This window comes from Eriocheir sinensis, chromosome 65, assembly GCF_024679095.1.
Source record: "Eriocheir sinensis breed Jianghai 21 chromosome 65, ASM2467909v1, whole genome shotgun sequence".
Lineage (NCBI taxonomy): Eukaryota > Metazoa > Arthropoda > Malacostraca > Decapoda > Varunidae > Eriocheir > Eriocheir sinensis.
In genome coordinates this window covers 3,062,250-3,084,256 of record NC_066573.1, presented here as the reverse complement: position 1 = coordinate 3,084,256, position 22,007 = coordinate 3,062,250, and the positions used below count along the sequence as shown (strand labels likewise).

Below are 22,007 nucleotides of genomic sequence, written 5' to 3'. Positions count from 1 at the left end.
AAACTTTCCATCAAAGTCCCCAAGAAAATGCTCGCAAGTTTTGACTCCAGTGTTGTCGGAAAAAAAAGGAGTTTCGTTTAGTCGGCGCAACATCTGTGGTCATATGCCGGAGAGAGACAGGAGGGGAAGGAATTATAGGAGAAGGGAACAGATCCCAGGAGACGGGACACAACCCCCGATTAATACCTGGTACCCATTCACTGCTGGGTGGACAGGGGCGTAGGGTATCGGAAAAGCCGCCCAAATTTTTCCACTCCGCCCGGGAATCGAACCCGGGCTCTCTCGGTTGTGAGCCGAGTGTGCTAACCACTACACCACGAAGCCCCCCTCGTGTTGTCGGAGGGATATTGTTTCGGTATGTTATTCATGTCCTCAGTACCTGGAGGCTGCTGGAGCTGGTGCTGCTGCAGTTGACGTGGTGCATTGAGAGGGACGGCTGCAGGCCCTGGTTCTCGCCCTTGTAAGGGAGGTCGGTGGTGTGGTCGAGGGCCAGGCCATGGTGGTCGTCGGGGATGACCTCGTGGATGCCCAGCTGCAGGCGACTCTCATGGTGCCACGAGTGGGACAACGGGCGGGAGCGTCGGGCCTCCAGGCACCTCCACGCCCGGCCCCACCCACAGTCACACCAGTCGAGGGCGTCCTCCTCCCCTTTTTCCCCCTCCTCCACCCACGTGCAGGTAACACACTGCACCGCCCGCCACGCCCACGCGCGGTACATTGTAGCGCCCCTGCACGCCCACCATGCCCCCTCGCTGGCGGGGCTCACCAGCGCCAGCGGGGCCGCGGCACACGTGTCTGCGGCTCCGTGTCTCTGCCTGGCCGACGTGACCCTCAGGCGTGCATCACCTTCCGCCTCCCGCAGGTTAACACGGCGCGGCGGAGGCCATCACTGAAGCGCTAGACTTCGATAATAGCTTCCTGAGTTTCCCTTTTTTTACACACAAATACCACTACAAGAGGTCACTTTTTTCCTTAATAATATTTCCTTTCCCCGACTTGCCCTTCGTACGTAGGCTAAAAGAAAGAAATAGACGGTAAGCATTTTTGTCCTGTACTCGTGTCTCGTGTTTCTTCCGCGGAGCCAAAGACCGATGCACGAACGCTCGATTCTCACTTCCTTCTCACCCGTGTAGTACTTGTTATGTTCGAAATACAATAAGAAGCACAACTACTACACCGACCACAACAACGACTCGCTGCTGCCGCCACCGCCGCCGCCGGGGATCACAAAGGCAAGTGTTGGGACGCCTCGAACAGCGGCGCAAAGACCATTACATCGCGGCGACACGACTCCGCCGCCTCGTCACGTCTCTCACATGGCACCTTTTACAACCCATGAGATCCTTACCTGTACTATTACCCCCCCAACCCCCCCTCACGTCACCCCACCTGCAACCTTCCCAACTGTACCTTCCCACGGCTTATCTCCCTCCTGACGCAGCAAAGTCTATGTTCTCATCCCCTTTACCCACTCTCCTAACCTTGCTGCTCAGAAACATGTCCCGTACCCCATTCCAACACACACACACACACACACACACACACACACACACACACACACACGGGCACAATCTCAGCAGGCTAACCTCATTCACTCTCCTTTTCAACACTCCTTCTGACCCTCCCCGACACAGCATCACGCCACCTCAACACCATAGCAACATCCACTCCAGCTGCTAGCCTCCCCGCACACCACCACCACCACCACCCAAACACTTAAACTCAGCCTCCAGTCAGCAGTATTAACACCATCACTACCACCATTACCATCACCATCATCAAACACTATCAGCATCATGTCATATCAGCACACACTCACACACACACACACACACACACACACACACACACTTTTACCTTATCTCCAAGTCCACATCCTGATCAACGCACAATCTAATCTCACTGCACAGACAGACACAGACTTCATACCACACTCCAATTCTCCTGTAGAGCAACACCACTAGAACACACACACACACACACACACACACACACACACACACACACACACACACACACACACACACACAGTCACCACAGTAGCCTTCCCCTGCACTACCTACCAACAACGACTATTAATAAAAAAAAACTACCAACCTACCAACATTATACTAACCAACAATCTCATCCCCCTCCCCCTCACTACCACCACCACCACAAACACTAACACTCACCACCACTAGCCAAACACCTCTCATCTTGGCACAACTCTGAATGACACTAGTACTGCACTCGCTCTGCACACCACTATAAAACGTCTAACCCTTCCTACGTCAACAGGATGCGACGCGTGCGTGTGTTATTTGTAGCAGTGAGAAAAAAATTCCCCCTTTTGTCTCTCACTAAGCCCTTCCGTTATGCTCTGGGACAAAACGAATGGACGCAGAGGAAGAGGAGGATAGGACAGCTTTTTATTTGTATTTCGTTCATCGTTACAGCTTGCTAGGCGTCTTCCTCCTTTTCCTTCTTCTCCGCGCCAAATTTGGAAGAGGCGCCCTATTCCACTAACGCCCTTCTGCACCAAGCTATCCATTAGGCTGGTATTATAAGGCACTTTCGCTCCTCATATCAGCTATTTCTAGAGGTCAAAGAGTGGATCAGTCGGGTTGTAATGAGTGTTTTTTTAGGTTCATGGTACAGAGGAAGGGTCAAACTACCACCAGGGCCACTAAACTACCCATGGAAATGCCCACAACACCTACGAAAGCCTTGTCAAATATGTGTACTTGGGCGCAGAAATGTTTAAAAATACCGCCCTTAGGCCCTCGTGGCAACCAAGGTCTTTCCCTCAGCCTACTGCAACCCTTCTTCCTCTTCCCTTCCTCTTCCATTTTGTCTCCCTACCTACACGCTTCCTACCCCTTTGTTTCCTTTTTTTTTTTTCTTAATTTCTTTCTTCATACTTTCAAATTATATAAAACGTTTTGTTGTACGCCTCCTTCCGGTGCGAGGGTCCTTCTTATCGCCTTCCTCTGCCTCATCCTTCCTTTCCCAGCCCCTACCATCTTAACACCATCTTAACATCCCTTAACACCATTCAGCGTTCTCCTCCCTTCTCCTCTTTTCCCCATTTCCACTCTTCTTAACCATGATTTTCTTCCTTTCGCCAGAGCTCTTTCCTATTCCTCTTCATTCCATCCATCGACAGGTCTTTCGCTCACTCTCTATATCTACTCTTTCCATCCCCTTTTTCCTTTCTCTTACACCAGCGTTATTTTGCCTACTATATATCTACTCTTCCTTTCTTCCTTTCTTTCGCCAGAGCTCTTTCCTATTCCTCTTCATTCCATCCATCGACAGGTCTTTCACTCACTCTCTATACCTATCAACACTCTTTCTATCCCTTTTTTTTCCTCTCCTTCCTTTAAAAACCCGGTAGCAGCGGGGATCATGTTTCTTAATGGTTCCTCTAAGCGAGAAAAAATGAGAAAAAATCACCCCTCCCACAAACCATTTCATAATATATATCAAAGGATTTGTGATCAGATTATGTATCATCTATTTTAGGGGGTTTATATCATGGTACAAATTTGGCCCGTCGCTGCTACACGGTAAAACCACAAATTTGGCCCGTCGCTGCTACACGGTAAAACCACAAATTTGGCCCGTCGCTGCTACACGGTAAAACCACAAATTTGGCCCGTCGCTGCTACACGGTAAAACCACAAATTTGGCCCGTCGCTGCTACCGGGTTAGCATAAGACTATCCCTTTCTTCCTTTCTTTCAACAGTGTTCTTTCCTTTTCGTTTCCTTCCCTCAGGTCTCTCTGTCCACCACACTCATACGCCTTCACTCTTCGTCTTCCACCTTGTCGGTCTGTCCCTCGCGGCTTCAGCCCTGGCCACAAATTAGTTCCTCTGTCAGTCACCATTGGAATTTTTCATCTCCGCGTCGCCCTCCCTTCCTTCTCCTTTTCTCTTGGTCTGGGAGAAGTTGCCGTCCTACCTAACACCTCAAATCGCAACCTGAAGTCAACCTAAACCATCCTCAAATACCTCCTAGCCGATGCCTCCCCAATTAACCTCAATCTTCCCCACCAACACCAAACCCACTCTTGACACACTCGATCTTGAGAAGTTTCCATCCAACCTAACACCTCAAATCGCAGCCTGAAGTCAACCTAATCCATCTTCAACTACCTCCTATTAACCTCAATCTTCCCCACCAACACCAAACCCACTCTTGACACACTCGATCTTGAGAAGTTTCCATCCAACCTAACACCTCAAATCGCAACCTGAAGTCAACCTAATCCATCTTCAACTATCTCCTATTAACCTCAATCTTTCCCACCAACACCAAACCCAATCTTGACACACTCGATCTTGAGAAGTTTCCATCCAACCTAACACCTCAAATCGCAACCCAAAGTCAACCTAAACCATCTTCAACTACCTCATATTAACCTCAATCTTCCCCACCAACACCAAACCCAATCTTGAAACACTCGACCTGACCTCCACCACTAGTACTCTTTCGCCCTACTGTTACACTATCCACAACCCCGTGTCGCTTGGTCAGGTCACCCACGCTTCCATCCTGCCTTTGCCCCCTTCCTCTGTCGTCACCGTCATCAGCTCGTCACTTCATGGACAGGACGTGACGGGCCGTAATAAGAATAAGGAAGCTGCCGGAGGACCTAACGTTTTGTCGCCTCCGTTCTGATGCTTGTCCGACGGATGTTTGTTTGTGTGTGTGTGTGTGTGTGTGTGTGTGTGTGTGTGTGTGTGTGTGTGTGTGTGTGTGTGTGTGTGTGTGTGTGTGTGTGTGTGTGTGTTTTGCTGCCTCTTTCCACAATTCAGACGAGTGTTGAATGTTTTACTTGCTCATGGTGAGTGTATATGTGTGTGTGTGTGTGTGTGTGTGTGTGTGTGTGTGTGTGTGTGTGTGTGTGTGTGTGTGTGTGTGTGTGTGTGTGTGTTTTGCTGCCTCTTTTCACAATCCGGACTTGTGTTGAATGTTTTACTTGTTCATGGTGAGTGTGTGTGTGTGTGTGTGTGTGTGTGTGTGTGTTGCACCACCAAACATCACGTCCGCAGCCCCACGTCACCCACCAGCTCGACCTCCTCCCAGCGACAGTATTCTTTCCCCGGACAGCCCCGCCATGACTCGCACCCTAGGCCACTTCCGGTGCTTTGGGTAAATTATCCCTCATCCTAACTCAGGGTCCAGCGGGGAGACAACGGGCAAGGCGGCGGTGGCACTAGGCCCGATTTGAGGCACCCAACAGACCACCACTGCCTAATGCGTGATGCCTACTGTCCACTGCCTTCCTACTTCTTTGCTTCTCCGCTTTTATGAGTCACCACAACACACCGAGCAAGATGAACCAGTACTATTCTCGATGTCAAGATTGTACACTTTTGGAATCGTCTCTGGTAAGGTGATTTTTTTTTACTCTTTCGCTTTGATTACTTTGTCGTCCAATCCTTCCTTCTTTTACTTATTTCTCACCCTTCATCTTTCTCATTTATTTGCTTGCTTCCTCTATTATCACACTGAACTATATATTTTCTCTTCGTCGGTATACATATCATTTTCCTTCACTTGATGCGCTCTTGTCAATCCGTCACAAGTACAGAACGGAGACACGCACACGCGAGGCATCCTTCCTTCGTGTGCACCGTCTTCCTGACCTCTAACATCACCAGGTAGAAGAGAGGCCACGAGGCATGAATCACGTCACCGGGAGGCTGATTCTGTGGCAGCGGTGGTGGTGCTGACGGTGGTGACAAGCTGCACCACCACAGTCACACAAGGCGGTGGTGGTAGCCTGCATCACGATACGCAAATCACACATCACCACGTCACTTAGCAACATACAGCATCGCACCACCGCCGTGCCACACAGCTGTTGTATGAAGGCGGTCGTGACTGAGGTGGTGATGCGCCTCGTCACCAAACACATACACCACACAAACACAGTCAGCGCCTATACAGTTCCACACCACCACTCTAACGGCTTCCTGGTGATAGTGGCGGTGATGGGGCGTGACACCACACAACACACCATGCACATACAAACACACGCGTCAAGTTCCACACCGGTGCACCACAGGAAGCTTGGGTGTTGATGGTGTGGCAGCGGCGGTGGTGGTGGTGGTGGTGGTGATACTCAACACCAACACACACGAACGCAAATACACACACACTCAGTGCCTCCAGTGCCACATCAGCGCCACGCACGCCAGAAGCCGGTGCAGCGAACACTACCGCGACGCACTTTATCCTGAGCGCCTCGCCCTATCTTGCGTCCCCCGCCGGCACGGGTATCTCAAGTGCCGGGGCTTCCGCCAGGACGCCCCGCCCCGACCGCTCACCGCGTACACCTCCTGTTGCAGCCACGGATCAGCTGATACTGAGCAATGGCGGTGCACACGAACGGCAACACACACACACACACACACACACACACACACACACACACACAACAACAACAACAACAACAACAACAACAACAACAACCGCAACGCAAACTACCAAACACAACCTTTACATGTTGCACAAAAAGTATTATTATCAAAACCATTACTGGAACTTTCCGATATGAATATAACAATTGCGGTAGAAAACGGAAAGCTGGCTACCCGCACTGCCAGCGCCGAGACCTTGCTGCCGCTACGTCACCCATGACACACATCCCCGCCAGCCAATCACGAGGCCGCGCCAGCATGCCATCATCTTGGATTAGGAAAGAGAGAAAAGTCGAACCCAATTCCGACAACTGGACTGCGGGGGATTTACTTTATGGACAGCACAGGCAAGAAGTGAAGTTTTGGAGGAGAGAAAAACATGGAACAAGTAGAGAATAAAAATCACAGGAGGAAGACCGTTATAACTGAACTTACTGAACACCGAGCTTGCTTACTCTTAGGGCAACGCACAGACAACGAGAGGAAGTGATGTTTAGGAAATAAAGACACACGCAAAACGACAACCATACTAGGAAGGACGTGACAGAGACCACAGAAGGGAGACCAATACAACTGAACTCAACTTACGGTCCATATAACACACTTAACTCTAAGGACAACGCACATAAAAAAAGAGGAAATAGTCAAGGAAAAGAAGGAACACAACACAACCTCACGAGAATACACAACACAGAAACCACAGCAGTAGAGGACGTTGCAAAGGGTGCCTATCGCCGGGGGTGGACTCGAACTGAACACGCATCCCCCCCCCCAACCCCCCACCCCCACCACCACCACACACACACACAGACTCACCGATACGAGAAAGGAAGAAGCCCAACGATGACGTCACTCCTGTCACAAAGATGCCAAACCGCCTCACACCGATTCAGAGAGAGAGAGAGAGAGAGAGAGAGAGAGAGAGAGAGAGAGAGAGAGAGAGAGAGAGAGAGATTGATTGATTGAATGATTAAAACTTTTATTCACAAACACATCTGTGAAAAACTTAGAGAGAGAGAGAGAGAGAGAGAGAGAGAGAGAGAGAGAGAGAGAGAGAGAGAGAGAGAGAGAGAGAGAGAGAGAGAGAGAGAGAGAGATAACACCTGATAAAGAAGTTGACCAAAGTTACCACGTGATCGGCACCTGAACAGTGACCAGGAAGAGGAGGAGGAGGAGGAGGAGGAGGAGGAAGAAGAGGACTAAAATAAGACTGATGAAAGCTTGTACGGTGCATAATAATACTCATCTTTCTAGTGATATAATTAACCTTCAAGTAGACATAGATTACGTGAAGTGTGCGTGTGTGTGTGTGTGTGTGTGTGTGTGTGTGTGTGTGTGTGTGTGTGTGTGTGTGTGTGTTTACTCCCGGGCAAGGACTTTGCATATTAGTTGAGGAGCAAGGGAGGGAGGGAGGGGGGACTTAGTTAAAGGGACGGGACACGAGAGAGAGAGAGAGAGAGAGAGAGAGAGAGAGAGAGAGAGAGAGAGAGAGAGAGAGAGAGAGAGAGAGAGAGAGAGAGAGAGAGAGAGAGAGATGCTGTCAGGGTTAAGATGAAGGGATGGGAGTGGATGGGGCAAGGCTAGAAGAGGAGGAGGAGGAGGAGGAGGAAAGTGAGACAAAGAGGAAGGACGATAGGGAGAAGAATGGGAGGAGGAGGAGGAGGAGGAGGAAAAGGACAAGGAAGGGATAAAAGGAGGAGAAAGAAAGGGACGATACATAGACGAGGAAGAGAGGGAGAGAGGAATAAAGGAGAGGAAAGGGAAGGAAGAAGGGAAGGGGAGGCCAAGTTCCACGGACAGAAACAACCCTCTTGAAACCTTCCCCTCCCTACCCCCTTCCCATCATCCCCCTTCCTTACTTCCGGTGCCAAAATGGGTTCATAGGAGACAAGGTGCCAAGGAAGGGGGAGGGGGAGGGAGAGAGGAAGGAGAGTAGAGAGAGGAAAGCGAGGGAGAGAATGAGTTGGGGGAAGGAAATTTGAAAAGATGGAAGGGAGGAGAGCTCAGGGAGGGGAGGAAGAGAAGGAATACGGGAGACGAAAATGAGAGAATGAAAGGAGAAGGCAAATATGGAAACGGTGGGGAGAGAGGAAAGCTTAAAGGGAACAGGGAAAGGGAGAGGATGTTATGAGAGAAAAGGATAGAAAAAACATACAGAAAAGGTGAAAGAGATAAATTAAGTCTTAGAAGAACACAAGAACGAGGAGAAGCAGATACGATGAAAAGGAAGCAAGGACAACAAAGATAAAGAATGGCATTGAATATAGAGGCGTTTGGGGGAGGGGAAGGAAGGAAGGGGTGGAGGGTATAAGAAGGGTATCAGAGGGTAGGAAGGGTATAAGGGGAAGGGTATTAGAGGGTAGGAAGGGTATAAGGGGAAGGGTATTAGAGGGTAGGAAGGGTATAAGGGGAAGGGTATCAGAGGGTAGGAAGGGTATAAGGGGAAGGGTATTAGAGGGTAGGAAGGGTATAAGGGGAAGGGTATTAGAGGGTAGGAAGGGTATAAGGGGAAGGGTATTAGAGGGTAGGAAGGGTATAAGGGGAAGGGTATCAGAGGGTAGGAAGGGTATAAGGGGAAGGGTATTAGAGGGCCGGAAGGGTATAAGGGGAAGGGTATTAGAGAGCAGGAAGGATATAAGGGGAAGGGTATTAGAGGGCAGGAAGGGTATAAGGGGAAGGGTATAAGGGGAAGGGTATTAGAGGGTAGGAAGGGTATAAGGGGAAGGGTATTAGAGGGTAGGAAGGGTATAAGGGGAAGGGTATTAGAGGGCCGGAAGGGTATAAGGATAAGGGTATTAGAGGGTAGGAAGGGTATAAGGAAAAGGTACGCCAATGAAGGGTTCTGGCACATGTAGTCACCTGTGCAACCTCCAGACAGGTAAAAATAAGACCCTTGACACACATGATACCTTAGAAGGACAAACAAACAGCTGATAAGATTCTCTCTCTCTCTCTCTCTCTCTCTCTCTCTCTCTCTCTCTCTCTCTCTCTCTCTCTCTCTCTCTCTCTCTCTCTCTCTCTCTCATACTAACAGCAAACTACCTTTCCTTTTCTGCCTCCTCCTCCTCCTCCTCGTCTCATAATGGTACTCACTCCTCCCATCCTTCCTCCCTTTCCCCATTCCTTATCCTTTACCTCTTTCCCTCTCTCGCTCTTACCCTTGTTTGCTATTTCTGCTCGCCTTCCTTTGTTCCTTCCTCATATCTCCCGTACTTTATCATATTTTGTTCCAACTTCATTTGCATATCTTCTATTCGTCTGTTTATTTTCTATCTGAATTTTTTTTTACTTCATAATCTAAAATTCTCTTCACCATCACCATCAATAACAACAATAAAAATCATGATATATAACAACAATAAAAGTAGAGACAAGAACAAGAAGATATTAAAAAGAAGAGGAGGAGGAGGAGGAAGTAAGAGAAAGAACAAGAAGAACGAAAACAAGAACATTATGAAAAAAAAAACATAGCTGAAAAAATTTAAAAAATCATATAGCTAAAAAAAAAAGAAGAGAAGGAGGAGGATGAGGAGGAAGTAAAAGAGAAAGAAGAAGAAGAACGAAAACAAGAACATTATGAAAAAAAAAACATATAGCTGAAAAAATTTAAAAAATCATATAGCTAAAAAAAAAGAAGAGAAGGAGAAGGATGAGGAGGAAGTAAAAGAGAAAGAAGAAGAAGAACGAAAACAAGAACATGATTATGAAGAAAAAACAACAACCAGTACACTGCACCGGAACAAACCGATTAGCAGAAGGAAAAAAAAGTAAACCAACAGACGAACAAACAACACGGAACCTGACACACAATGGCTCCCTAATAACGAGAAATTTCATAGCACACAATACGTCTCAGCCTCCTCTTCCTTCTCCACCTCCTCCGCTTCCTCCTGTTCTACCTCCTCCTCGTCATCCTGCTCCTCTTCCCTTCTCCACACGCTGTCTTGGATGGGGAAGACTAACAGAACGCATAGAAGGGCAGGCAACAGTGTATAGAGAGGCAGCCTGCTTTGGTGACCTGATCTCTTCCTCAAACACTTGGCCAGTTCGACAGTCCAACACCGTGTCACTGTTAGCGCCCAAACCAATCTATATTCTCCACAGTGATCCGTTATTTCTACTCAATACCAGATACTAATAAAGAGATTCCCTGTGTGGTTTCCTAAAATTTCCTTCTCCTTTTTGGGGACCAGGTCTGCACTGTGTATTCCAGGTGAGGTCTCAACAGCAAGTTATACAAAGATAGCATTATTTCCACCGAGTTACAATATAGAACGTTCATAATATATTCAGAATAGAGGAGGAGGAGGAGGTAACAAAGGAGGAGGAAAGAGAGAGGAAGACAGGTAAGATGAAAAAAAAGAAGTAAAGGCGAAAGCAATGACACGTGGAAGCAATATTGTAAACACACACACACACACACACACACACACACACACACACACACACACACACACGCACATTCGCAGGTATACATATACAAACACACATTAATGTCAGCCTTCACCTTTTTTCCTGACCCCTTAATTATACACTTTTCTGCTTGGCAATTCCCTTCTGAGAATACACAGAGCAAAACTTTCTCCTGCACCTCTCTCTCTCTCTTTGTGTGTTTGTATTGTGGTGTGGTAATCCTTCTGCGTACCCGTGTGTGTGTGTGTGTGTGTGTGTGTGTGTGTGAGGAATCCCACCTGCACGTAATATAAAGAAGACGAAGACGGACGGTTATTTTCATTACCATAACTGCCTATTCTTCTGCTTCTTCTTTTTATTTATCACCATCACTATTATTAAAAAAAATATCCAGGTATAATGTTTCGTGATATCGTAGTAGTAGTAGTAGGAATAGTAGCAGAAATCGTATTAGTAGTAGTAGTAGTAGTAGTAGCAACAGTAGAAGAAATCGTATTAGTATTAGTATTACTATTAGTAGTATTAGTAGTGGCAGCAGAAGCAGCAACAGTAGCAGGAGAAAAACAAACAATAGCAAGGGTAGAAACAGTTTAAGCAGTAGAGGAAGTAGTAGCAGTAAAGGAGGAGGAGGAGGAGGAGGAGGCTAATGGAAACGGCCCTCTTCCTCTCGCTCCTCTCCGCGCCTTCCTCCTCGCGGCCCTCGAGTGGGTCTTGCGGGTCAGTTAATAAACCACCCAATTAGGGGATCAGATGTTACGAGAGAGAGAGAGAGAGAGAGAGAGAGAGAGAGAGAGAGAGAGAAAGGCAAATTCAACACACTCCAGACTAGAGGAAGAAGGCGAGGAGGAGAAGGAAAAGAATAGTAGGAAAAATACTAGAAGGTGAAGTTTGAGGAGAAATAGATGGATGGAAAAATAAAACAAAAAAATATATAATCCCAAGACAGATATGACGAAGAAAGGGATTAGGGATTAGCTGCAACTACAAGCAATGAATCACGTGCTATCTCTCTCTCTCTCTCTCTCTCTCTCTCTCTGAATCATCATATCTTCCCCTTCATAACAATTATCCAGTTATCTCTGTCTTGCCCTTTATCATAACCACCATCATCATCACCACCATCACCACCACCACCACCACCATCACCGCTGCCACCACCTCCACTATTATCCAACATCCCTACCATCACCATCAACACCAAAACTACCATCACCACCACCATCACCACCACCTCATCACAGACTAAACATTATCAAGGCAACACTTTACCACAATTATTACAAACATCAAAACAATTACTAACATTAAAACCATCATCATGACCCCCACATTCCTCTATTAATTAAATAAAAAAAAAGCATTAGACGTTCGTTACTACCACCACTACCATCAGCATCATCGCCACCAAAAAGATCGTTGGAAAGGAGGAGGAGGAGGAGGAGGAGAGGAGAGGAGAGGAGAGGAGGAGGAGGAGGTGGTAAGTATAAATATTAAAGATGGAAAAGAGAGAGAGAGAGAGAGAGAGAGAGAGAGAGAGAGAGAGGTTGCGTAAGACTTAGAGCACGTGAAGGGGAAGAAATACAAAAGGGTGGAGAGAAAACAATTGGAGAGAAAAACAAATGGGAGAAAAGAGAGAAGGAGGAAGAGGAGGAAGAAGAGGAGGAGGAGGAGGAGGAGAAAGAGGAGGTGCTCGAATACCACTTGAGGGTAAGTTCCTAGTCTCTCTCTCTCTCTCTCTCGATGTTCTCCCTCCTTTCACTAACCTGTTCTATTCTTCTTTTATTCCTCCTCCTCCTCCTCCTACTATCTTATCTTCTTTTTCTTCAATTTCATCACTAATTCTCAACATTCACTTTCCTTGCTACTCTCTCTCTCTCTCTCTTAACGTTGTTTACGACCCGGAACATTAACAAGACTCCATTACATAATCTGTCTGTCTGTCTGTCTGTCTGTCTGTCTGTCTGTCTGTCTGTCTGTCTGTCTGTCTGTCTGTCTGTCTGTCTGTCTGTCTGTCTGTCTGTCTGTCTGTCTGTCTGTCTCTCTCTCTCTCTCTCTCTCTCTCTCTCTCTCTCTCTCTGCTGTTTACCACCACCCTCCCCATTAAACACACCTTTTGTACCTGGTGTCTATACGTGGCTGGGACTGCTAATTACCTGCCCACCTGCCCAGCGACACACACCTTGCCACCCACACACCATGCCACCCATCCACCTTGTCACCCGCACCCCACACACTTAGACGCCCACACAAAAAAGATGAAGAAAATATACAATTGAGGGAGTTGAAAAATAATCATAAGTGGTAAGTGTTTCTTGTAGTTGTAGATGTAGCTGTAGTAGTAGTAGTAGTAGTAGTAGTAGTAGTAGTAGTAGTAGTAGTAGTAGTAGTAGTAGCTGTAAGATTTGGGAATTATGAAGTTTAAAGAAAAGTTATGGCAAAACACACACACACACACACACACACACACACACACACACACACACACACACACACACACACACACACACACACACACGAAGGACAACGCCAGCCGAGGGGAGGGTCGCGTCAGCCAAACGAAAGAGAAAAAGTAAACAAAAAAGTGAAAGTTTATCTCCATCAAAACACAAACAGGAAGGAAGGAAGGTAGTGAGGGAGAGAGGGATGGAGGAAGAAGGGAGAGGAGGAAAGAAGAGAAAGGAAGGGGAAGACGTGAGGGAAGGAGATGATGGATTGGACGATGGGAGGAAGGTTTGAAAGAAGGGATATAAATAGGAAAAAGAAATAGAGGAAATAAATGAGGACGGAGAGAAGGTTAAGGAGAGGGAAATAACGAGGAAGAAAAGTGAAAGAAAGGAAGGGAAGAAAGTAGGAAATTAGTCAGTCAGTCAGTTAGTTAGTCAGCACGTAATAGAGTGAGTGAGTGTGGGTGAAGGGGTGGAGTGGGACAGGTTTGGGGGACAGGTGCGACTCAGGTAACAACCAGTGCCGTGGGAACTTGCTGGGGCCACAGGTGTAAGGTGAGATGAGACCCCTGTTTGTCCCCTTCTTCACTCCCACCCTCCCCCCCCATCAAGACCACCTCCCCTTCCCAAGCAATCATATCATTCTCCTCTCCTATATAGCTTGCCGCTCTACCCTAGTCTCCCCTTCCCTAATATTCATCCTCCTTTCCCTTTCCAAGCTCCTCTTCTCCCCTGCAACACTACTAACCTCCCCTCCACCGGTTTCCCCTACCACTTTCTCATGCCCTCCCCTCCCACGCCATCTGGTTCCCCTCCCCAACCCGCCTCAGCTCCCCTTCTCCCCACATGACCTCTACAAAGTGAAGGGTATGAGGAGGGGCGATGTGAGAAAGAAGAAAAGGTGAAAGCCTATTGTTGTTGTTGTTATTATCATTATTTAGTAGTTGTAGAAGTAGTAGTAGTAGTAGTAGTAGTAGTAGTAGTAGTAGTAGTAGTAGTAGTAGTAGTAGTAGTAGTAGTAGTAGTAGTTGTAGTAGTAGTAGTAATTGAAGTTGCTGTTGTTCTTGTTTCAGTTGTATAATCACCATCGCTTCTATCCTTTTAATTTTCTCTTCAACCACTTCTAGCAAATACAGTCAAGGTGTGTGTGTGTGTGTGTGTGTGTGTGTGTGTGTGTGTGTGTGTGTGTGTGCCTAAATAGCCAACACCGTAACTCTTCTTTGACACACACACACACACACACACACACACACTGGGTCGGACATTAATACTTCAAGCCTTCCAGGAATAGCAGCGTCGAGTCCATCATTTAGTTGAGTCAGCGCTGCACCGCCACCACGGCCGTTCTCTGTGCGTCTCTCCGGCTCGTTGCAGGGGAGTCTTGGCTAGGCTGCGCGGGTGCATTGGGTGGTGCTGACACACACACACACACACACACACACACACACACACACACACACACACACACACACACACACACACATGGAACTATGATGTTAGGAAGAGACAAGCAAAGGAGATGCATTTAGATCCTTTGTAATCGTACTACCTATCCGTGTAATTAGGATTCCAACGTAACTCGTGGCATTACATTCCTGAGACACCTTTTCACACCTGCGTTAAAGGACTTACCATGCTGCAATACCGGGAACCACCCCCCATTAACCCCCTGTCCATAACTTGGTGACCTCCCTCTCCCTCCCTTTGTTGTAGTGCCTCGCCCTGGACTTGAAATAGAGGCCTCAGCAACAGCCTCAAGGTCAATAGCTTCGTGCTTGCGCCCCGGAAGCCTGGCCAACCTGGCACGCGACAACACAAGGAAAAGAGGAGTGCCTGCCGACCCCCCCCGAGAGGGAAGGGGAGTGGGGGGACGTCGTGGAGTTTTTGTTACCTTGAGTGGCGGGAGCAACGGCGGGTGGCTCCTGCAGGGACAGTCCCGGTGGTGGAGGCCGCAGAAGGCATCCTCGTCGTCGTCGAGGCGGGAAGGGGGGGCGGGGAGCAGGCGAGGCCGTGATCGCTTCCAGAAGGCCACGGCATAGCCCAACAGCGCGTCCGCCAGGCCGCGCTGAACCGCCCCCCAGGCCAGGCGGTACATGGCCCTCAGTGGTGCCGCCGCCCCCGCGTGGCTCCACTGCTTCCTACATCCCCCCAAGGGCACGTCAGCCCGGTGCTGGGCGCCAATGGTGCCGCCACTGATACACGCGATACACCCTTGTCCATGCGTCACCCACGCCAGGGGTCGTCCCGCCGCGGCACATTCACCTGCAAGCCGTCAGTCTCGCGTCCTCACCACGGCCAATGCACGTGCGTCGCTCATTGCCTCGCCCGCCAGCCTGGAGCCGCGCCACTCACTCGAACATTCGCCACACAAATGTCTTATTGATCACCTGAGGCGTCCACCTGCCCGTTATATCCACTGCACAAGGGAAGGGGGAGGGTGACGGTGAGAGTAAGGAAGAGGGACACACCTCAATCACGTAACACTGTCCGACCCTCGTGTGGCGCCGCAACGCAGTGCTCGCCACGCGCCTCGACCCGCCCAGGGTACCTATCTCCCTCTGTCACTTGAGTCTCTCAGGACAGCTTTCACGGTGGACCCACTTCACTGCCCCCCTCCCCCCTTCCCCTTCACAACACCCCAACCTCACAACACACCTCGTGACCCCCCAACCACCACGTCCATCACCCACAAGGAGGAGATGCAGTGGTCGCCTCACAGCTCCAACACACCCGCCAGCAACCCCAACGAACTACTAAACGTCCCCACACTACACCCTCCCCCTCCTTCCCTCTCCTGGCCCCCCACACGCCTTCCACTAGTGTTTACGACAAAGTAACTCTCACGGCGGAACACTAAAACAGACACAGTGGCCGCCCCGACCCCTGTCACACCCTCACCCTCTGCCCCACTGCTCCAGCCCGCCGCCCGCCCGGCCCGCCCACCTGTCCTCGGTTAGCGCCCCGCAGCCTCAGTCCATTCTCGGAGAAAAGACAGAAATACCCAGAAACACAACATAGAAGACTTTCCTCGCAGGGCCGACTGATGGGCGTTCGAGGATAAATGAGAAGAGGAAGAGGAGGAGGAGGAGGAGGAGGAGGAGGGAAGATTAGTAGTTGATTGCTGCAAGGAGGGTCCATCTTTCTCTGCTTTGCTACATACTTCTTCCACTAACCTCCTCCTCCTCCTCCCTAACCACCATACCAAAACGTGCTGGGTTCACTCCTGCAGCACATTAAAATTAAACGCACCGCCACAGTTAAACACCTACACACACACACACACACACACACATGGGGGAAGGAGGGGTGTCGTGGCGTGGTGATGTGTGTGGCGCCAACAACCCTGGAGGAGGCGATGGAGGTGGTGGTGGCGCCGGAGCCAAACAGCACCACCACCACCACCACCACCATCATGAGCCAACAACAACACTGCCTCGCTATCACCACCACCTACCCCACCACCACCACCACCACCTACCCCACCACCACCACCACCACCTACCCCACCACCTCCACCTCCACCACCGCGACTTCTTGCGTGCAAAGTCAACAAGCTACCGTCTTCTTATCGAGTCGCATTTCGGTGTGTGTGTGTGTGTGTGTGTGTGTGTGTGTGTGTGTGTGTGTGTGTGTGTGTTCATTCCCCTTCCCCTTTCCTCGTACCCTTTACCCCTTTTCCTTTTACCTCCTCCTCCTCCTCCTCCTCCTCCTCCCCCCCATCAACTTAAAGGCTTCTGAAGGGCCAGCTCCTCCCATCGGTGCCAGAAATGTTTAGTGTCAACTCCCTACGCGTGTTTGTTGTCGCGGAGATAGGGTGTGAAGGGGTGATGGGGAGGGGGAAGGGGCTAGATAGGGATGGGAAGGGGAATAGGCGAGAGGAGGGGGATGGGAGGAAGAAGGATGAGAAAGGGGCGAAGGGGTGATGGGGAGGGGGGAAGGGGTTAGATAAGAATGGGAAGGGGAGGGATGAGAGGAAGAAGGAATGCAGAGGATGGGAAGTAAGGGCGAGGAGAGGGATGGAAGAAGGGAAAAGAAGAAGAGGTGAGACGGAGGAGTGATGGAAGGAAAAATAAAAGTAGAGAATGAGAGGGAAGGGAAGAGGAAACAGAAAGGAAGAAAAGGAGACTACTTAAAAGGGATAATAGAGGTGATAAAATAAAATAAAGAGGGCAAAGATGAAAAGGGGAGCAGGGGAGCTGTTTACGAGGGACAGCTGGGAAGGAAAAAAGTTTCGTTTAGTCGCCGCAACATCTGTGGTCATATGCCGGAGCAGGGAAGGAAGGGGACGAGGAGAATATTAAGCAAGTACGTGGAAATGGGGTACTGACAGACACGAAGGAATGGGAGACAAGGGGACACGGAAGGAGGAAGTGAGGCAGAGAAAGGGGAAGTAGGGTACGAGGAAAGGAGTTAAGAAGGTAGTTATTGAGACAGAAGGGGGAATGGGACAGACAGAGGGAGTGAGGGATGAGTTAAAAAATGTATCTAGTTATAAACACACAAAAAAGGGGAAGGAAGCAGAGAAAGAGGAAGAGAAGAATGAAGAAAGGAGTTGAAATAGAAGGCAGTTATTGAGACAGAAGGGGGAATGGGACAGACAGAGGGAGTGAGGGATGAGTTAAATAAAGTATCTAGTTATAAACACACAAAAAAGGGGAAGGAAGCAGAGAAAGAGGAAGAGAAGGATGAGGAAAGGAGTTGAAATAGAAGGCAGTTATAGAGACAGAAGGGGGAATGGGACAGACAGAGGGAGTGAGGTATGAGTTAAAAAAAGTATCTAGTTATAAACACACAAAAAAGGGAAATGAAGCAGAGAAAGAGGAAGAGAAGGATGAGGAAAGGGGTTAAAAAGAAGACAGTTATTGAGACAGAAGGTGGAATGAGGTAGGAGGGAGTGAGGGATGAGAATTTAAAAATGTATGTACTTATAAACACAAAAAAGGAAGGATGAGGAAAGGAGTTAAGGAGTACAGATATACGGAAAAGGTATCAAGAAGAACTAAAAATAAAAGCTAACGAGAAAAAGGAGAGTTAAGGACGAGAAAAAGAGTTAAAACGAGTACCTGGTAACAACACAAAAACAGGTATGCGAAAAAAGTATCAAGAAGGTAAAAATACATCAACAGGTACAAAAACAGAGCCAGCGCACCTCTTTGATGAGACAAGTTAGGGAGGGAGAAGAGGAGGGGGGACGAGGGAGGGATGTGGTAGGAAGAGGCAGGAAAAAGACTTAAGGGACAAAAGGAGGAGGTAGAAAGGGCGACAGGAGGAAGGGGAAAAAAAGGGCAGAATCTGAAGGAGTAAAAAAAAGGGCTGACAAAGAAAGAGAAAAATTAGAACGGCCATTTATTTTGAGATTTAGATGACAGACGACTGACTTTAAACAGGAAAAAGAAATGTAGTAGTAGTAGTAGTAGTAGTAGTAGTAGTAGTAGTAGTAGTAGTAGCATTAGTAGTAACAGAAGCAATCACAGTACTAGTAAGTTGACTCGATGAATAATGAATAAAATAAGAAAGCAAGACAAATATAAAATAAGACATGGATACAAAATTTATAAGGGAGTTTTTTTTTCCCTCTTTCGAGTAGGAGATAAAAGAGGGGGAAGGAGGAAGGAAAGGGAGAAGCCGAGAACAGCGAGCATAAAGGAGATACAAGCGAGTCGACGCCGTGTCTCGCAGCATTATAAACAGGGCAAGCCTCCCGCCAGTACATATTACCATAGTTACGTCGCCGGTGGGTAGAAACTGTTTACGTAAGAGATCAGTATATGTCTCTCTCTCTCTCTCTCTCTCTCTCTCTCTCTCTCTCCACATCCCCCTTACCATCTCCCATCACCTCCTAACCAGAATCCAGAGAAATTGGGTCCTTTTAAGATCTTCCTCCTAACAGCCCTTTTCTTATCTACTTTCCCACCCTACAAACAGTCCCTCTCACACCCCTTTCACATTCCTCCCACATACACTCCCTTTCTATGCCCACTCCCACTCCTTCCACCCTACACATTCCTCTCATATCCCCCCCTCAGCTCCTCCATACAATCCTTTCCTTGCCCCATTCCCCTCCCCTCCTTAGCCTCCCTTCACCTGTGCACGAGGCAAGCGAGGCAGGTTAATGAGATAGTGGCGCACCTGTTGGCAGTGATGGCGGCAAGTGAGGATAAGGAGCTTAGGCGCGCCACTCACACGTGTTCCTAGTTATGGACAGGTGCAGGTGATGGAGAGGGAGGGAAGGAGGGGGGGGGAGAGATGAGAGGGAAGGAGAGAAGGAAGGTGAGGCGAATACAGAGAAAGGAGAAACTTGTAAGAGAAGGGATACAGAGGAGGGTACGAGGAATGTTGGAAAGTTTCGCTTAGTCGGCGCAACATCTATCGTCATATGCCGGAGAGAGACAGAAGGGGAAGGAATTATAGGAGAAGGGAACAGACCCCAGGAGACGGGACACAACCCCCGATTAATACCTGGTACCCATTCACTGCTGGGTGGACAGGACTCGCCCCCTCACTGCCAAGAAGTCACCCGCCGCAGCCACCGAAGGGAAGGACGGAGGAACAGCCGCCAACTCCATCGCTGGTGGCTCCACGTCTACTCTCGTCTCCTCCTCCGCCTCCTCCTCCTCTCTCAACATGGACGGTCGAAAAAGGATGTTTAGTGTGGAGGTGTTTGATTGGGGTATGTGGGTTGGTGTTTATAATTTCATTTGTGTGTGTGTGTGTGTGTGTGTGTGTGTGTGTGTGTGCTACCCTTCCCTCCCTCCCTCACCCCAATGTTTGTCTCTAGGTGTTTGTAGGCGATAAGATGACCTTTCAACACACCTTCTTTCTTTCCTTTATTCTTTCCCTCTTTATGACGTTATTGTAAGTATACGTAACCTTAAACTAATGAAATACAAGTTACGTGAATCCTACCCTCGAGATATGTTATTTTGATCTCTGTACGTATAGGCAAGATTACGTCTCTTAAACTAACGATATATAAGTTATGTCAACCTTAACCTGCAAGGTGTTTGTATAAGTAACCTCAATTCACTGGTATGTTTGTATAAGTAACCTCAATTCATTTCATACGTCATATATGTTACTTTGATCTGTATGTATAGGGAAGATTACATCATTTAAACTGATGGAATATAACTTGTCAACCTTACTTACGAGATGTTTGTATAAGTAACTTCAATTCAGTATAAGTAGGTCTGGGTGCGAGAGGGATTTAGGGGTCTTAGTGAGCTCTGATCTCCGTCCAAGGGCACAATGCATTCAAGCTAGAAATCGAGCTAATAGGGTACTGGGATTTATTTCAAGGAGCGTAAGCAACAGAAGCCCCGAAGTCTTCCTCAAACTATATTTAGCATTAGTTAGACCTCATCTTGACTATGCAGTTCAGTTCTGGTCACCTTACTATAGAATGGATATCAAAATGTTAGAATCGGTGCAGAGGAGAATGACTAAGATGATTCAGGGGTTGAGAAACTTGCCATATGAGGGAAGACTCAAACAGTTAAACTTGCATTCTCTAGAAAGGCGAAGGGTGCGTGGAGACATGATCGAGGTTTATAAATGGATGAAGGGCTTTAATAAGGGAGACATTCATAAGGTTTTGTTGGTAAGAGAACCGGGTAGGACACGAAGTAACGGATTTAAACTGGATAAATTCAGATTCAACAGGGACATTGGCAAAAATTGGTTTACTAACAGGGTGGTGGATGAGTGGAATAGGCTTAGCAGTCATGTGGTGAGTGCCAATACAATTGTCACATTCAAAAATAGACTAGATAAATTCATGGACAGCGATATTAGGTGGGGTTAGATACACGGGAGCTTAGGGTCAAAGGAGCTGCCTCGTACAGGCCTACCGGCCTCTTGCAGACTCCTGCGTTCTTATGTTCTTATGTATCGGAAAAGCCGCCCAAATTTTTCCACTCCGCCCGGGAATCGAACCCGGGCTCTCGGTTGTGAGCCGAGTGTGCTAACCACTGCACCACGAAGCCCCGTACGGGAAGGAGGAAGAAAGGGATGAAGGTAAGGAGATGGAAGAAGGGAGAAAAGGAAGGGAAGGAGAAGTTTGCGAGTGGGGGGAAGGAAAGAAGACAGGAGGGAAAGGGGAGCGGTAAAGAAGGAAGTGAAGAAGTATGCGAGGAGAGGTGAGGGAGGGACGGAGGAAGGGAGTCAAGGGTTAAGGTAAGGATAGAATGGAAAAGCTTGCGTGGATGGGAGGAGAAGGAAAGGAGAGAAGGGAGGAGAATATGAGAGGGAGTGGCTTGGCTTCCTTCCTCCCTCCTTCACCTTTTCTCCCTTCTATAACTGACCTTCTTAACGATTTTCCTTAAACACACACACACACACACACACACACACACACACACACACACACACACTCCATAACCTTCCTATTGAGAAACACTGAATTATTAACATAAACCTTTCGATTATATATACAAAGAGAGAGACAGAGACAGAGAGAGAGAGAGAGAGAGAGAGAGAGAGAGAGAGAGAGAGAGAGAGAGAGAGAGAGAGAGAGAGAGAGAGAGAGAGAGAGAGAGAGAGAGAGAGAGAAGGGGGGGGTCAGTCGTTCCTCGTATTCATATCCTGAAGGTCTTTGCGAGTCCCCAATTATCGATGTGAACCTGTTCCTCCTTCCTTTGTGTGTGTGTGTGTGTGTGTGTGTGTGTGTGTGTGTGTGTGTTTTGTCGTCTCCACTGCACTCTCTCTCTCTCTCTCTCTCTCTCTCTCTCTCTCTCT

General features: G+C 48.3%; 1 protein-coding gene across 7 annotated transcripts in view; it reads right to left on the bottom strand.

The window, feature by feature from the left end:
• LOC126987512 (cytohesin-1-like) overlaps positions 1-22,007 on the bottom strand; it is a 121,446-nt gene that overhangs the window by 29,169 nt on the left and 70,270 nt on the right. The window contains exons 1-2 of one of the 7 annotated variants that reach the window (XM_050844503.1): positions 6,322-6,433; positions 380-1,014 (exon numbers count right to left, since the gene is read on the bottom strand). The exons of 3 other annotated variants lie outside the window; for them this stretch is intronic. In XM_050844503.1, coding sequence (XP_050700460.1) covers positions 380-718 — 339 coding nt within the window. In that variant the 5' untranslated portion in view covers positions 719-1,014; positions 6,322-6,433. Of the gene's footprint in view, positions 1-379; positions 1,015-2,174; positions 2,214-6,149; positions 6,173-6,321; positions 6,434-15,162; positions 15,688-22,007 lie in introns of those variants that run through there. 3 more of the 7 variants (XM_050844504.1, XM_050844506.1, XM_050844509.1) reach the window with 3 other exon arrangements.